The sequence below is a fragment of the Artemia franciscana genome, chromosome 6 (genome assembly GCF_032884065.1).
Source record: "Artemia franciscana chromosome 6, ASM3288406v1, whole genome shotgun sequence".
Taxonomy (NCBI): Eukaryota; Metazoa; Arthropoda; class Branchiopoda; order Anostraca; family Artemiidae; genus Artemia; species Artemia franciscana.
In genome coordinates, this window is record NC_088868.1 from 5540499 (window position 1) to 5558626 (window position 18128).

The 18128-nt window shown below is 35.6% G+C and overlaps 2 protein-coding genes across 5 annotated transcripts in view; one reads left to right on the forward strand and one right to left on the reverse strand.

Moving 5' to 3' along the window:
• LOC136027952 (deubiquitinase OTUD6B-like) overlaps positions 1-4579 on the forward strand; it is a 65549-nt gene extending 60970 nt beyond the window's left edge. For all 4 annotated transcript variants that reach the window (XM_065705426.1, XM_065705428.1, XM_065705427.1 and 1 more), the window contains one exon: positions 4409-4579. Coding sequence is in view for 3 of the 4 variants with exons in the window: in XM_065705428.1 (XP_065561500.1) it covers positions 4409-4558 (150 nt within the window). In the remaining variant the exon portion in view is untranslated. The remainder of the gene's footprint in view (positions 1-4408) is intronic.
• Positions 4580-6886: 2307 nt separating this feature from the next.
• The window catches only part of LOC136027950 (uncharacterized), a 110816-nt gene continuing 99574 nt past the window's right edge, over positions 6887-18128 (reverse strand). The window contains exons 11-12 of the mRNA XM_065705422.1: positions 14613-14693; positions 6887-8624 (exon numbers count right to left, since the gene is read on the reverse strand). Coding sequence (XP_065561494.1) covers positions 8424-8624; positions 14613-14693 — 282 coding nt within the window. The 3' untranslated portion in view covers positions 6887-8423. The remainder of the gene's footprint in view (positions 8625-14612; positions 14694-18128) is intronic.

Consider the following 18128-nt stretch of genomic DNA (forward strand, 5'->3'; position numbering starts at 1 on the left):
TAATAAAAAAAATAAAAAAGCTAAAAAACTAAAAAAACTAAAAAAAGGCAAAAACTACAAAAAAAACTAAAAACTAATAAAAAAGCTAAAAAACTAAAAAAACTAAAAAAAGGCAAAAACTACAAAAAAAACTAAAAACTAATAAAAAAAATAAAAAAGCTAAAAAACTAAAAAAACTAAAAAAACTAAAAAAAGGTAAAAAACTAAAAAAACTAAAAACTAAAAAAAACTAAAAAAAAAGGAAAAAAACTGAAAAATAAGCTAAAATAAAGGTAAAAACCAATAAAAAACTAAAAAAAAAACTGAAAAAACTAAAAAAAGGCAAAAACTACAAAAAAACTAAAAACTAATAAAAAAAGTAAAAAAGCTAAAAAACTAAAAAAACTAAAAAAACTAAAAAAAGGTAAAAAACTAAAAAAAATAAAAAATAAAAAAAACTAAAAAAAAAGGAAAAAACTGAAAAATAAGCTGGTACACCGGGATACAAATGACGACCGGGACACAGGGAATATAAATGACGACCGGGACACAGGGACACAACTACAACGGGGACACCGGGAGAAACAGGGGGATATAAATGACGACCGGGACAAAAAAACTAAAAAGAAAAAAAAACTAAAAACTAATAAAAAAACTAAAAAATCTAAAAATCTAAATAAGCTAAAAAAGAAAAAAAAAGGAAAAAAATAAAGGAGAAAAACAAAACTAAAAAACGAATGTATATACAGACCGGGACACCGGGATACAAATGACGACCGGGACACAGGGAATATAAATGACGACCGGGACACAGGGACACAACTACAACAGGGACACCGTGGGAAACAGGGGGATGTAAATGACGACCGGGACACCGGGACAGGGAATGGTCGATTAGCAATCACCATCAACAAAGCTCAAGGGCAATCATTAGAATCATGAGGTATAGATCTGAATACAGATTGTTTTCCCATGGACCATTATATGTTGCATGCTCAAGAGTCGGTAAACCTGACAATCTATTTATATGCAAAGACAATGGGACAGCAAAGAATGTTGTATATTCGCAAGTTTTACGTAGTTAAAACCATATATATATATATATATATATATATATATATATATATATATATATATATATATATATATATATATCTATCTATATTCACAGGTGGGACATAGGGACACAACTACAATGGCGCGTAACTATTATGGCGCGTAACGACTTACGCGCGCGGGGGGGCTTGGGGGGGGGCGCGAAGCGCCCCCACCAACTAGGTGTTGGGGTGGCGCGAAGCGCCACCCCAACAGCTAGTATTTATATATATAAAAATAAGTTGTCTGTCTGTCAGGTGACGTCATGTTTCTGTGTCGACTGACGTCATGAAGTTAATTGTCGTCATTTTGCTATGACGGTGACGTCATTAAAGATATTTAAGACATATATGTTCACGTAGAAATCTATTAATGTTTAAGTTTAAAATGACTGATGAACTTACAATGGCAAAAGCCGATGAAGATGCTCAAAGAGTCTATGCCAAAAAACTTGCTGCTGATAGAGAAAGTCAGAAAAGAAAGCGTGCCGAGGAATCAAAAGAACAGCAAGGAAACAGGCTTGAGGCTGATAGAGAAAGAAAGAACAGAAAGCGTGCCGAGGAATCAAAAGAACAGCAAGGAAACAGGCTTGAGGCTGATAGAGAAAGAAAGAACAGAAAGCGTGCCCAGGAACTACCAGAGCAACGCGAAAGCAGACTTGCTGCTAAAAGAGAAAGTGAAAAAAGAAGGCGTGCCGAGGAATCACAAGAACAGCAAGAAATCAGGCTTGCTGCTGATTGAGAAAATAAGAAAAGAAAGCGTGCCGAGGAATCACAAGAACAGCAAGAAATCAGGCTTACTGCTGATAGAGAAAGTAAGAAAAGAAAGCGTGCCGAGGAATCAGAGCAACCTGAAAGTTATCGCCTGGCATTCAGGTACAGCCCAGTCGATGATTATAGCTTGAGTAGATGTGTTCGAATCGGGACAATGTCTAAAATTTGTCCCTATTGCAAGGCCTTGAAATTCAATGGTGAAACAATGGGAATGTGTTGCGCCTCAGGAAAAGTTAAACTTCCTCTATTGGCTGCACCACCAGAGCCATTGAAGACTTTCCTTACTGGAACTACGTCAGAATCTAAGCGTTTTTTGTCACGAATCAGAAAATACAACTCATCTTTCCAAATGACGTCGTTTGGAGCCCAAATCGAAAATCCAGATCAATTTATGTCTACTTTCAAAGTAAAAGGGCAAATTTATCATAGAGCAGGGTCCCTTCTACCATTCTCAGGCGAGAATCATAAATTTTTACAATTGTACTTCATCAGTGATAGAAATTCTGAATTGAATGCACGTTGCGAAATTTCTCCCAACGTTGAAAGGACAATCGTTTCCCAATTGCAACATCTTTTCCACGAAAATAATAATTTAGTGCGTCTGTTCAAAACAGCCATCGATTTGATGCCTACTGATGCGCATAAAATTGTTATTTCCGCTGACAAAACGCCTCCTGGTCAACATGTGCGTAGATACAATGCTCCAACTATCGACGAAGTGGCAATCGTTATGGTCGGTGATCAGTTTTTACCTCGAGATATTATTTTACAAGCGAAACGCTCAGTTGTTAAGAATTGCTGAAACTCATCGATGCTACGATGCCCTACAATATCCTATAATTTTTTGGGATGCAGCCGACGGCTATCACTTTAATATTAAATTGATGAATCCAGCCACTAACAAAGAAATGAATAAGAAATGCAGTGCAATGCATTATTATTCCTATAGACTAATGATTCGGCAGGATGAAGAAAATTATATTTTAAAATGCCGTGAATTGTTTCACCAATTTGTCGTTGATATGTATGCTAAAATTGAATCAGAACGTTTGCTATATATCCGCCTGAATCAGACCAAGCTCCGCTCTGAACAATACATTCATTTGCGAGATGCAGTTATAAATGACGGTAATACCACAAACGTTGGAAGATTAACAATTTTACCTTCGTCATATGCTGGCAGTCCCCGTCATATGCATGAATATGCTCAAGATGCTATTGCGTATGTTCGTCTCTATGGTCGTCCAGATTTATTTATTACATTTACATGTATTCAATCTTGGGACGAGATACTGCAGCTTTTACTTCAAGGACAATCGGCGGTTCATAGGCATGACATTACGGCCCGTGTCTTCCGGCAAAAGTTGAAATCACTGATAAACTACATAGTAAAACTTGAAGTGTTTGGGTCAGTGCGATGCTGGATGTACTCAGTGGAATGGCAAAAACGAGGTTTGCCACACGCACATATACTAATCTGGCTACATAAAAAAATTACTTCGAACGAAATTGATGATGTGATTTCCGCTGAAATACCTGATAAAAATGTCGATAAGGGGTTACATGATATTATTGTAAAAAATATGATACATGGACCTTGCGGTGCACTGAACGAAAATTCACCATGCATGGCCAAAGGAAGGTGCACAAAGCAATATCCTCGACTTTTAGTATCAAACACAATTACTGGCAATGATGGTTACCCACAATATAGAAGAAGATCTACTGAAGATGGCGGTAAAACAGCAATAATAAAGAAGCGTAACGGTACCACCATCGAAGTAGATAACCACTGGGTTGTTCCATATTCCCCATTATTATCAAAAACATTTAATGCACACATAAACGTTGAATACTGTAACTCCGTAAAGGCAATCAAATACATATGTAATCTGCCTTTTCAATTTAAAAGATTGCAATTCCCAATTCGATTAGCATTTGCAATCACCATTAACAAAGCTCAAGGTCAATCATTAGAAAAATGTGGTATAGATCTTAATACTGATTGTTTTTCCCATGGACAATTGTACGTTGCATGTTCGAGAGTCGTTAAACCTGACAATCTATTTATATGCAGCGACAATTGGACAGCGAAGAATGTTGTATATTCGCAAGTTTTACGCAGTTAATTTGTATTTATCTATCTATCTATCTATATAAAAACGAGTTGTGTGTATGCATGTTTGTTTGTTTGTAAAAAGAGCGTTTGCATATGACGTCATTATTAGTACATACGGCTTTGTATATGCACAGACAATGGGAAAGCCAAGAATGTTGTATAATCGCAATTTTTACGTAGTTTGAAACACATATATAAATCTATATATATTCACAGGTGGGACACAGGGACACAACTACAATGGCGCGTAACTAATATGGCACGTAACGACTTACGTGCGCGAGGGGGCTTGGGGAGGCGCGAAGCTCCCCACCAACTAGGTGTTGGGGTGGCGCGAAGCGCCACCCCAACAGCTAGTACTATATAGAAATGACATGACAAGTAGTATATGTGACGAGTACATAGCTATATCCTTTTGTGCGCCAATTTCTTTTTTTTTCAGGTGAAAGATGTTGCTATCGATAAGCCACCTTATTTTAAGCCATGGAAAAGGCTGGAACATTTGATGCAAGAAAAGAAGATATACATAAGCAATGATCATTTTAAGAGGCCTACCTATTATAATATTTTATGCGGCTATCAAAAAGTTTAAATATAAAATAGTGGCGGAAAATTTGAAATTTTTAAGCATTTGCAATCAAGGTAGGTTTTCTCTTTAGCCTATATATAAGTGCTAATCCATAAAATATTTTGCTGTCTTCGTTGAAGATATTGTGAAATTCCGAAGTAAAAAAAATGTATAATTTAGAATAGTTTATCTTTGTAATTAGATTTTATGATTATATTTCGTGTAATTATATTTTCCTTTGTAAATGTAATTATATTTTTAAAGGTACAATTTGATTACAAAACTAAAATTTTATTTTGGTACAAAATCTTGAAGTGAAGGAAGGTTTTTTATTTCTATGATATTAAAGACATGTTTCATTCACAATAAAAATAAAAAGCCCTCTATATAGAATAAAATATAAAGTAATATATAAAGCCTTCTATATAGAATAAAAATAATAAAAATTTGAAGCTATATATATATATATTTTTTGTGAGTACGGAGTAAGCAGTAGTTGTTATTGCGTGGTAAATGAGTCTTTGAAATATTTGAATTCAAAGCTGAATAATTTACCAAAGGTTTTGGATATGATTTTTGAACAAAGGGAAGTACTTATTAATTTTGTGAGAACTTTAATTACTCTTTTATGAAAAAAAAGTGATAAGAGTTAGGGTGGGATTATTAGAGATGCATTAGAAAGCCTAGTCGATTTTTTTTGTGATGATAGTCTCAAATGAAAATTCAAGTCCGGTTTATCAAGAGCTCATTTTTGGGCCTCTCTCAAAAATGATTAACTGTTACTGCCCCCATAGTGGTTAATTAAACCTAATTAATTAAAACTCGGTACCGCTCTCGGCTTGACATAGATGCATCTCTCCATCTTGCAATAACATCATTGAAACCGAACATACATCATGATGTCAAATATATATATATATATATACTAGCTGTTGGGGTGGCGTTCGCGCCACCCCAACACCTAGTTGGTGGGGGCGCTTCGGAAAAACAATCTGTATTCAGATCTATACCTTATTATTCTAATGATTGCCCTTGAGCTTTGTTGATGGTGATTGCTAATCGAACATTCCCTGTGTCCCCGTCGTCATTTATATATCCCCCTGTGCCCCCCGGCGTCCCCGTTGTTGTTGTTTCCCTGTGTCCCTGATTGCTAATCGAACATTCCCTGTGTCCCGGTCGCTTTCTCTTTGAGTGTCCCGGTCGTCATTTATATTCCCTATTGTGTCCCTGTGTCCCACCTGTAAATATATGCATATATATATATATATATATATATATATATATATATATATATATATATATATATATATATATATATATATATATACATATATATATATATATATATTTATATATTTTTAACTACGTAAAACTTGCGAATATACAACATTCTTGGCTGTCCCATTGTCTGTGCATATAAATAGATTGTCAGGTTTACCGACTCTTGAACATGCAATATATAATTTTCCATGGGTAAAACAATCTGTATTCAGATCTATACCTCATTATTCTAATGATTGCCCTTGAGCTTTGTTGATGGTGATTGCTAATCGAACATTCCTTGCGTCCCGGTCGCTTTCTCTTTGAGTGTCCCGGTCGTCATCTATATTCCCTATGTCCCGGTGTTCCGGTCGTCATTTGTGTCCCGATGTCCCGGTCTTTAATCTCGTCAGTCGACAAACATGACGTCAGTCGACACACAAACATGACGTCACCTGACACACACACACAGACAACTTATTTATATATATATATATATATATATATATATATATATATATATATATATATATATATATATATATTTTCAAATCCGTATTAGTGGTATACTAAATAAAAAATGACATGTTTAGTGGTCCATGGTCGATGACAATTGCTGTGCTATAATACTAGGTTCATAGGCCTTGAAAACATAGCAAAGTGTTTTGACAACTTAATGGAGTAGAAACTGGTGCTAGTTCGGACAAAAGAGATTACTAACGCCATCTAATATTTATTGTTTCTAGGCATTTTTTAAAGCTTCATAAATTTCAGGAGTTGAGACCAGACACTACCTCACTAATTTTGCCAATTATACCATTTGCACTAGTTCTCTTTTCGACACTAACGCCATTTTCCACGCTTGTAAGTTATCCATGCCATTTGAAACGCAGCTCAAACTAATATAGCATCCTACCATTTCTTGAAATTTCATTAGTTATCAAAATAGCTAAGGGTATGGGTATTGTCCCGTTGGGATAATGCCCATGTCCTGTTACATAATACGAGTCCGACTTATCTCTGATCTCCTAAGATAATTTCACTGACTTTCATAGTCTAATCCTAAGGCCGTATACAGGGGGGGGGGTCTGAAGTCCCTCCCGAAATTTTTATTTGAATCGTAACGACGCAAAAAATACATATAAGAAAAATTTGATGCGTTTTTAAAAGCTGTTTATTGTAACGTCACCCTCTTCGTACGCCAATGACTGATCCGACCTAAAATTTTGTGGAAATCCGCAACTTTATTTGTTTTTAAACTCTTTTATCAGACTATGAAATTAGAACTAGGTCAGTCGGTAGAATAGACACTGTCAAACAAAAGAAACAAATATGAAATTAAGACTAGGTTAGTCTGCAGAATAGTGGAATAGACGTAGAATAGTAGAATAGACACTGTCAAACAAAAGAAACAAATATGAAATTAAGACTAGGTTAGTCTGCAGAATAGTGGAATAGACGTAGAATAGTAGAATAGACACTGTCAAACAAAAGAAACAAATATGAAATTAAGACTAGGTTAGTCTGCGGAATAGTGGAATAGACGTAGAATAGTAGAATAGATACTGTCAAACAAAAGAAACAAATATGAAATTAAGACTAGGTTAGTCTGCAGAATTGTGGAATAGACGTAGAATAGTAGAATAGACACTGTCAAACAAAAGAAACAAATATGAAATTAAGACTAGGCTAGTCTGCAGAATAGTGGCAAAATGCAACAACTATGATTAGTTTTGCTCTTAGCAGAAGCCAATCTTTTATTATGAGCAAATGAGTTAAAGTAAACAAATCGACAAATAAATTACACTCTATCAAAATTTTCCTTTCAAGCTCTATCCAATTACTTTTATGACTCTACATCATCGGTTCCCAACTGATTTTGAGTCATGCCTCACCCGGGTATTTCTAAACTCCTGATATCCCCTCTCCTCGTCATATTAGAATTTTGCTACTCAAAATTTTACGAATATTCACTTGAAGGAAACTTAAAAGACCGTTAACTGAGTACGTTTTCTGAGTCATGTTTTTAATATAATGTTAGTTTAGTATGCTAATTATGCCAAATTTTTGTCTGTATACAGCATCTTTTATGCAATGTACGATGTCATTGTAATAATTACGTCGTATCTTCTTTTCTGTTCAAATAAATATTAGTGTGACGTCATTCACATGATTTTTTTCTTCAAAATTTGGGTTCTAGAGCATAGTCAACGGAAGGGCCCACGTCCTGCGCATGACCCATAAAAATAAAGCCATACTCCACTGGTGAGGCCTCTGCCCCACGCTGGGAATCACGGCTCTAGATAGTGTTAATTGTTTGTTTTTTTATCTAGAACACGAACTTGATTTTCGGCTCTTACAAGTTTCCTATACCCTTTGGTTCAACCTTTATTAAAGTTGCATTGTATTCTAAGTTTATCCGGTGCTGGGATCCATGGTTGATATACAAGATCCCAATACTATGTCAAGGCTAATATATTTGGATCCCATGCTTGATACATAGTAGTAGTAGTAGTAAGACGGCACTAGACCTTGAAGGTCCAAACCGGCGGTGCTGATCTCCGTTTCATGACCCTTCAGCTAGGAAGTGCAATGGGGGGCATGGTTGATACATGTCTACGCAGATTGTTTAAAGTATTGTGCAAAACCATGCATTGCCCTGGACATGATTATTCACAAGTGAGTATTTCCTGTAGGGGCTTTTCCCACAGCTGTAAAAACAGGATTTAGGCTGCTGTTGATACTGCAGGAATCTCTGTTTTCGTAAAAGTTGCTGGTGTTTTTCCACTAAGGCAGGATTCCATGGATTAGGTGACGGAGTCTTGTATTCCTGAAATATATATGTATAATAAAGGATGTAGAGGTGGTTTTAGGGATAGGACAGAGGGCGTTATTTCAACGGGCGCAGGAATTTTAGGGAGGCAACATTTGGAACAAATAACCTAACAGTTATAATTATTTTGTAGTTTTTGAAGGTTTATGTTTATCAAAATAAAGTAAAGGGCACAGTTAATAAGTGAAAATAATTAATTAAAAATATAATATAATAGTGGTAATTAGATAATTAGATAACAATTAATACTAGTTAAATAAAAAAATACAGATTAACTGATCGATTGAAAATAATATTGTTCTTTAATCGAAATTTTGTGCGATACAGGGGGAGAGGCTAATCAAGATTTTGAACCGGGCGCTAAGGGAGGCCAGAATCGTCATTAAAAATGGAAAAAGAAGTAATTTAGCATATAAATAGATTCTGGATATGGTTACCCTTGATGTTTGGAACAAATTACCATCTGCGCTTTTAAAGTGCTATATTTTTTAATTTTTTAAAATATTTTTTTAATTTTATTAAAAAATTCTATATTTTTTAATTAATATATTCTATATTTAAAAATATAAATATAAAATATAAATATAAAATATAAAAAAATATAAAATATAAAAATATATTCTACATTTTTTCTATTTTTTCGTAGTGCTTCTGAACTCTGTTCAGAAGCACTCGTTAAAACGTATTGAATTAATAATTTACTTACTGTATTTTAGAGCTCAACATTTTGTAATTTATACTTTTTCAGACAGAAAATCTTTTGTTTTTTATTTATTAGTTTAAGCCAGCTTTGCTTTGCTTTTTTGCTTTGCTTTGTTTCGAAGTTTTGATGGGTTTACAAGACTTTGTTTATTTTTCATTTTGTCGCAACAAATTCATTTTGATTCTCAAATCGCGTTCAGTTGAACGTAATAATTAACGCTTATTCAAAAAATTTTGGCATTTAATTACAGATTTTAGGCTAATTAATAAAAATGATGGAATCAATAATAATGATGAGAAAAAGAGCCGTGTTTGAATTAGCAGCTCTGTTGGTCTGACGAGGAACGAGAGGCGTTCGAATTGTACAATGTTGACGTTGTGTCGCCTATACGCAATGAAAAGGGAACTAAATTAAGAGTAAACTAAATTAAATTTAGAGTAAATTTGTACTCATAACAAATGAAGCTGGAACTGGATTAAGAATATATAAGCAGGCAATAATTCAGAAAACTTTTTTTTTCTGACGACAGAAAAAAGATGTTTTGTTTGTTAACATGAAAAATAATAAATTCAATAAATAATAAGCAGTAGATTTAAAACGGAAGTTGAATTGATGACGTTGTTAAAGCACCAAGGCCGTCAAAATGAAAATATTTTTTAACTCCTGCTCCATCTTCAGTTTATTCATACCTGAAAACACGGTTTTTTTACTTTTTTTTAGTTGTTTTGCAACTATTAAGATTTTCTCGTTGTGGAAATTCTCCCCTTTGTCAACCCACTTGGATTGCCAAAAAAAAACAAGAAGACATCCTTTTTTACAAAAAGTTCAACTCAACATTCTAACACCAAAGTTATCTGCAGCTTATCATCGACCATCCCAATCAAGAGGGCGGTACAACCGTTGTGTTCAATCGGGCTATTGAATAGATATAGGCTAGGGAAAATATAAAGTAATAAAAGTTATATTATTAAACCAGACGAAAATAAGGACTCTATTGATATAAGGACTCTATCAATACTGAACTTAAGGGATAAATATAACAGAACATGATAGCCTAATTTGTCTTTCTAGAAATATGTTTTTTTAGGTAATTCTATTAAGTTTTTAATCTAGAATAATATCAATTCATTTTTAGCACAGCTTAGATTTATGGCAGTTTTTGTCTTTTGCCACAGCAATCAGGAAAGTTAGTTTCTAGAACTCAATGATATATTTTTTTTTTTTTTTCATTTTCCTTGTGTTTTTTAGCACACGTTCTTTATTTTGAAACTTGGTGCCCTGCTACGCATAAAACCACCTAACCGTATTTTTTTCATTTAAAGTAGAATAGATTCATTTTATTTGCCAAAAAGAGTATGGCGATCAGTTTTATTACTATTATTCACTACTCCCTAGTACTCACTAGCATTACTCCCTAGTATTCATTGCTAGAGAAAATTCAGGTAGGGGCTCGTACTTTCTCTTACGAAGTATCTTTAATTTTGAGTATTCCTTCTCCTTTGATATTGTTTAAAAAAACTCGATCTAGAGGGGTAAGACTTGGACAAAAAGGACTCCCCCTGAGGACGCTTGAGTTAAGCTTTTCGAGGGAGGAAGTTCTTCTTGGAGGTTCAAGGATACAATATATCCGACATGATTTGATATCCTGACTCATGGATTGCAAAGTGTAGATATCGAGGACCTTGAATGTATATTAGAAAGGGCTAGCTTATTACAAAATTTATAGACTTGTTTTGGTCCCGCCCATTCCTCAAATAATTACTCCCTAACCTTCTTTGATGTTTAGTGTGTCCTTGGTGCTACCTTTAGCGACATATTGCAGATGAAACATTGAAAAAAATCTAATTAAAATATCAAAATTAATTTCTGAGGGACCTTATAAAGATTTTGTAGTTTGACTGGGACCAATGTTAGATCAAATCAACTCACACCAACATTACGCTTCCAGGGTTCGCGAATTATTGTCAGGTAAAATTGAACATACCGTAAAGAGAACTCAATAATAGGGAAAAGAAAAATAATTGGAAATGTCTGAAAGAAGGGATCGTCTAAACCACATCCTATGTAGACACCAGTTTTGTTGAGTCGTATCTTGCCCATAGAAGGATTTCAACACGCATCTTTTTGACTAGGCGTTACCCTGCGGCGCTCCCACAGCCAATCAGCGCGACCAGATCTTGGCTCTATTCCTGGAGTGGCTCTATTCCACCAATCAGCGCGGAAAGATCTTAGCTCTATTCCTATGTCGCGACGATAGCTGTGTGTTGCTTTTGAAAAATGTTTGCGCAACTGGTGTCTATATTGGCTGTGATCTAAATATTGAACTCCAAAATAATTATGAACAAAATGATAGATGAAAAATGGCAAATAAATAATGAACAAGAAATGTTAAATCAAGTAAAGTTAACTGTGTAATGTATTTTCAATTCTTGAATATTTTAGACTCACCACTACAGTTTGCACCTTTTTGTTACCATTGCTAATGTCTCCCACGCTAACATTGGTGTCAAATCACGGAAATTTAGAGGGGGAGGGGTTGTCTTTCCAATATCTCGGTATAGGGGCAATTTAGTATTTTTTTTTTCGATTTTTGCAATATGAACACCAAATAAAGCCATTTTCTGAAGAAAATACCAAAACAAAGGTATTTTCACAAAAGAGGGTAAATAACTGTCTCTTCCTACCTATTTAACGCCATTGCTGGCTAAAAAAATATATATAACCCAGAATTGGTAGAGTAAGGTATACGTCGAAACTCACCTGAATTACTTGAATGTTGTTCAGACTTAAAATGGCAAGAAACCCAATATTCAACAACGATCACATCTCACAAATGAAACTAAAAACCATAAATAACCCATTCAACATTTTTTTTTTTATAGCAAAGGTCAAGCCTTACTGTTGGCCTTGTTTTATCTACAGTAGGAGTTGAAAAAACAGAAAATTGTTCGTAAAAATAACCTTTTTAGGGGGGGGGGGCTTTGCTCCTAATATAAAGAGGAATAAACTTATTCAAGAACAGTTTAATAAAATACTAATTACTACCTTTGGCTAAAACCCGAATGATACAAAACATAATGCAAACACTAAAATTTTGTTTATTTCCAAATATTAAAGAAATAACGCTTAAAGAAATGACCGGAATCACCAAAACAAAATGTTGTAACTCCGCTCTACACGGCCGCTTTCTCTAGCCTAGTATACTCTAACTCATCGCCACCCTAGAAATATATTTGGAAAATACTTAAGTTGATTTGTGATGATGTTTCAGATATAGCAAAAATTGAAGAATTCTCTTGGCCTAATTTACATTATGTGGTCACAATCTCGAGTTAATAGTAATTTCTTTTTTTAATTTTTGTATTCTAATTTTCATGCTGATGGTTTCAAAGCGATTCTACGGAAGTTTCAAGGTTAACTCTTTCAGAAAGTAAAAAAAAAAAAAATGTTGTTTAAGAATATTTCAATGAAGTGTATAATTTTGTAAGCGTCGGAGACAACAAACACAAGGTAGCCCTCATAGCCTCTTACAACCAAATTCACAACTTCCAGTTGCCTTCATCCCCTTTCGGAACCCATTGCAATTTTCAACTTGATTGTCATTGCCGTTCATGGGGTATTAAAGACCGACTCCCTAGCAGGTATAATTCCTTTTACCTTGAGTAAAATTTTCCAACTCTGGTAGATTAACAGCCTAGGTACTACTGCAATAAAAACAAAATATCACAGTAACACACAACATCACAATCACAAACAAAATCCTTACCTATGGTACTTTATATTATATACTAGCTGTTGGGGTGGCGCTTTGCGCCACCCCAACACCTAGTTGGTGGGGGCGCTTCGCGCCCCCCCAAGCCCCCCGCGCGCGTAAGTCGTTACGCGCCATTGTAGTTGTGTCCCTGTGTCCTACCTGTGAATATAGATAGATATATGTATATATATATATATATATATTTTTAACTACGTAAAACTTGCGAATATACAACATTCTTGGCTGTCCCATTGTCTTTGCATATAAATAGATTGTCAGGTTTACCGACTCTTGAACATGCAACATATAATTGTCCATGGGAAAAACAATCTGTATCCAGATCTATACCTCATTATTCTAATGATTGCCCTTGAGCTATGTTGATGGTGATTGCTAATCGAACATTCCCTGTGTCCCCGTCGTCATTTATATATCCCCCTGTGCCCCCCGGCGTCCCCGTTGTTGTTGTTTCCCTCTGTCCCGGTCGTCATTTGTGTCCCGGTGTCCCAGTCTGTAATTTCTCTTTGAGTGTCGCGGTCGTCATTTATATTCCCTGTGTCCCGGTGTCCCGGTCGACATTTTTGTCCCGGTCGTCATTTGTGTTCCGGTTTCCCGGTCTGTAATTTCTCTTTGAGTGTCCTGGTCGTCATTTATATTCCCTGTGTCCCGGTCGTCATTTGTGTCCCGGTGCTTTGTTGATGGTGATTGCTAATCGAACATTCCTTGTGTCCCGGTCGCTTTCTCTTTGAGTGTCCCGGTCGTCGTTTATATTCCCTATGTCTCGGTCGTCATTTATGTCCCGATGTCCCGGTCTGTAATTTCGTCAGTCGACAAATATGACGTCAGTCGACACACAAACATGACGTCACTCGACAGACACACAGACAACTTATTTTTATATATAGAGATGTCTCGGTGTCCCGGTCGTCATTTGTGTCCCGATTTCCCGGTCTGTAATTTCGTCAGTCGACAAACATGACGTCAGTCGACACACAAACATGACGTCACTCGACACACAGACAACTTATTTATATATATATAGGTAGATAATGATGGTATGTGAAATTAATGTAATATTTATAAAATAAACTTTAATTTATATATTTATTTGATGATAAGTAATAAGAACCGTATTTTATAAAAAAAAAATCACAAAAAAATATGTATTGGAATTTTAAAAAACTTTAATAACTATGACGCATACATCCCTGGGTGTAATCATTTTAATGTAAATAAAGTTTTTTAAGTTTTTGGGTAAGTATATATTCAGGGGGTCAAAGCGCCATTTTACTCCAGACAAGTTTTGTCTGCATAGTCTATGTTTTTGTAAAGAGGAAGCATCAGTGCTTCCAATAAAAATAATTATGAATATCGCATTTTCCTGGGAAAAACAAATTAAAAACCTAATTCTTGGCCCTCCAGGAACTAGCGGACCTTATGCTTAGGTGGCCTAGGTCTTAGTCCACGCTTGACACGTCAAGTTACCTGGTGCTGCCGATGATCAAAGAAGAAGAACAAGAAAACTTACCCTGTTTTTCAAATACTCTAAAAGATTTTCCATCTCGGGACTTCCTCGAAGGTTACGAAAATCAATTGGCTCCTTATCTTCCTGAAAAAAACAAAACAAAATAAAATAAAAACAATTTTTTTTGTCATCTCTAATCGTGGCCAGATCAGCCTATGCAAAGGAGGAGTATTCATTTTACACTCTCTTTTTCTTTTTCTTTTTGTTATCTCCTTTTGCTTTTCAGTATATTTTTTTTCAGAGATAGAAAATTGCGCTGGTCCCCCCCCAGAAAAACTATAACAAAAATAGGTATTCTCAAAGACTTTTATTGTCAATAGGTGGTAACTAGATATTTTAAGCATGAAAGTCACTAATGTAAATTTTTGACATTATTAGAACACTTAATGTACCTCTATTTTTTTATTAGTTTTGGTCTTAAGATATAAGGTACATGCAGAGCCTTTCTTAGGGGAGGGGGCAACCGGAGCAGTTGCTCCCGATGCCATGGCTTGGGGGTGCTGTTGCTGGGGATTTGCCCACTTTGATCCAATTCTTCACTTTGATTCGGCTTTTTCGTTGCACTTTGGTCGGGGGGGGGGGGGGGCGTAATTAATTTTGCCCCAGGAACCACCAACCCTAGGAACGGCTCTGGATACATATAACATTTTTCAAAAAAACGATTTTCTTTGTCATCCCTAATCGTGCCCAGATCACCCTATACAAGGAGAAGTATTCATTTTACACTCTTTTTTTCTTTTTTTTTTTGTTATCTCCTTTTAATTTTCAGTATATTTTTTTCAGAGACAGACAATTGCGCTGGTCCCCCTCCCCCAAAAACTATAGCAAAACTGCTATTCTCAAAGACTTTTATTGTCAATAAAAGTAGTAACTAGATATTTTAAGCTTGAAAGTCACTAATGTAAATTTTTTGACATCGTTAGAACACTTAATGTACCTCTATTTTTTTTTTTTTATTAATTTTTGTCTTAAGATATAAGATACATGCAGAGTCTTTCCTAGGGGAGGGGGCAACCGGAGCAGTTGCTCCCGATGCCATGGCTTGGGGGTGCCGTTGCTGGTGATTTGCCCACTTTGATCCAATTTTTCACTTTGATTCGGCTCTTTCGTTGCACTTTGGTCGGGGGGGGGGGGCTGTAATTAATTTTGCCCCAGGAACCACCAACCTTAGGAACGGCTCTGGATACATGTAATATGTTTCCAGCCTATGAATCCTTAAGTATGGAGGAGGTTACTTAGGAGTCTCCGATGGAGCTTTGGGAAAATGAACCAATTCGAAAAGGAGGAATATCTTTTGAAGAAACGAATTTATGAAAGGGTCTCTTATTTGAGATTAAAGACCCTAGATTTGAGATACAAAGAGACAGCACTAGATCCTGGCCTCTAGTTTGTAGATTTCCCATCACGTAGACCATAAGCTACTCAATGAACATATTTCAGGATTCCTTGTTTTCCGTCAAGGCCCTTCAGCTTAAGATAGCTTCTGCCTATATAAGCTTACCTCAAAGCTTGTAACTATAACTAGAATTTGGCACCACTACTACTACTAACAACTCACGGCTGCATCAAGCCACCTGAGGCTGAGATAGCTACGTACGCTTCTCTTCTACCCCGGTCTAATCAAAGCATCCCAGTTTACACCCTCTCAAGGTGTAGGATTTATTCAGGATAATGAGAAAAGGAGTTTAATTGTTGTCTCGATCTAATCAGCAAGCGCCATAATTCTTGATTGAAGCTCTATCAAGCTCAATGCCATGTCATCTTGTGCATCCAACGTATTACTGACTTTTGGCTGGAACTGTAGAAGAATTGAAAATCTGAGATGGCATCAATATTCGAAACAAAGGAATAAAAAAATGGGAAAAGGATGAAAAATGATGAAAAAAAGTATGCTAATGACATAGGGCTCACCAAAATTGAGACAATGATTTTTTTGAAATAACAGTTTATTTTTAACCCTCTAGTAAACACAAGAGAATAGCTGAGTACAAAGAAAAAAGAAAGGAAAACCGCACAAATGTCAAAACTAAAATTACGGATGAGTCCATAGTACTGCCCAAGCTTGCCAGGAGCAGACTTTAGCAGGTTAACACGAAGTAGCTCAAGCTTATTGATCACACCAGATGCGCTATAATTATGAATAAATTTTCGTTTCCTTGGTGGTAAAGGAAAATAAAGGAGGAACTTAAGATACCGAAAATATTACGAGCACGGGTACGTAACATCCTGGATTTTTTGCAGACTAAAGACCCCAACAAGAAAAAATACAGCATGATCGTAAAAAATTGAACATAACTTGCTTCCCACTTTCCACTTTCCCACTTTTTCGGTTCCTAGTAGGTAAAGGAAAATAAAGGAGGAACTTAAGATACCGAAAATATTACGAGCACGGGTACGTAACATCCTGGATTTTTTGCAGACTAAAGACCCCAACAAGAAAAAATACAGCATGATCGTAAAAAATTGAACATAACTTGCTTCCCACTTTTCCACTTTTTCGGTTCCTAGTAGGTAAAGGAAAATAAAGGAGGAACTTAAGATACCGAAAATATTACGAGCACGGGTACGTAACATCCTGGATTTTTTGCAGACTAAAGACCCCAACAAGAAAAAATACAGCATGATCGTAAAAAATTGAACATAACTTGCTTCCCACTTTCCACTTTCCCACTTTTTCGGTTCCTAGTAGGTAAAGGAAAATAAAGGAGGAACTTAAGATACCGAAAATATTACGAGCACGGGTACGTAACATCCTGGATTTTTTGCAGACTAAAGACCCCAACAAGAAAAAATACAGCATGATCGTAAAAAATTGAACATAACTTGCTTCCCACTTTTCCACTTTTTCGGTTCCTAGTAGGTAAAGGAAAATAAAGGAGGAACTTAAGATACCGAAAATATTACGAGCACGGGTACGTAACATCCTGGATTTTTTGCAGACTAAAGACCCCAACAAGAAAAAATACAGCATGATCGTAAAAAATTGAACATAACTTGCTTCCCACTTTCCCACTTTTTCAGTTCCTAGTAGGTAAAGGAAAATAAAGGAGGAACTTAAGATATCGAAAGTATTACGAGCACGGGTGCATAACATCCCGGCTTTTTAGCAGACTAAAAAACCCCAACAAGAAAAAGCACGGCATGATCGTGTAAAGTTGAACGTAACTTGCATCCAACTTACATTTTCTCCTATTTGCCACATTTTTAGAGTATCCAACCCAAATTTTGTATTTTCTAAGAATCAGCCATTAGCTTATTACGCATGATCATAATGCTGGAGCACGCAAAAATACCAAGCCATTCCAAAGAAAAAAATGAAAGAAATAGTAAAATCAGAACATTCAATCAGGAATGAAAACATAACAAATATATCATGAGCAGGGATGGAAACATAACAAATACATCATGAGGAGGGATGAAAAAATAGAAAATATATCATGAGCAGGGATAGAAACATAACTAATATATCACGAGCAAGGATGAAAATATAACAAATATATCATGAGCAGGGACGAAAAG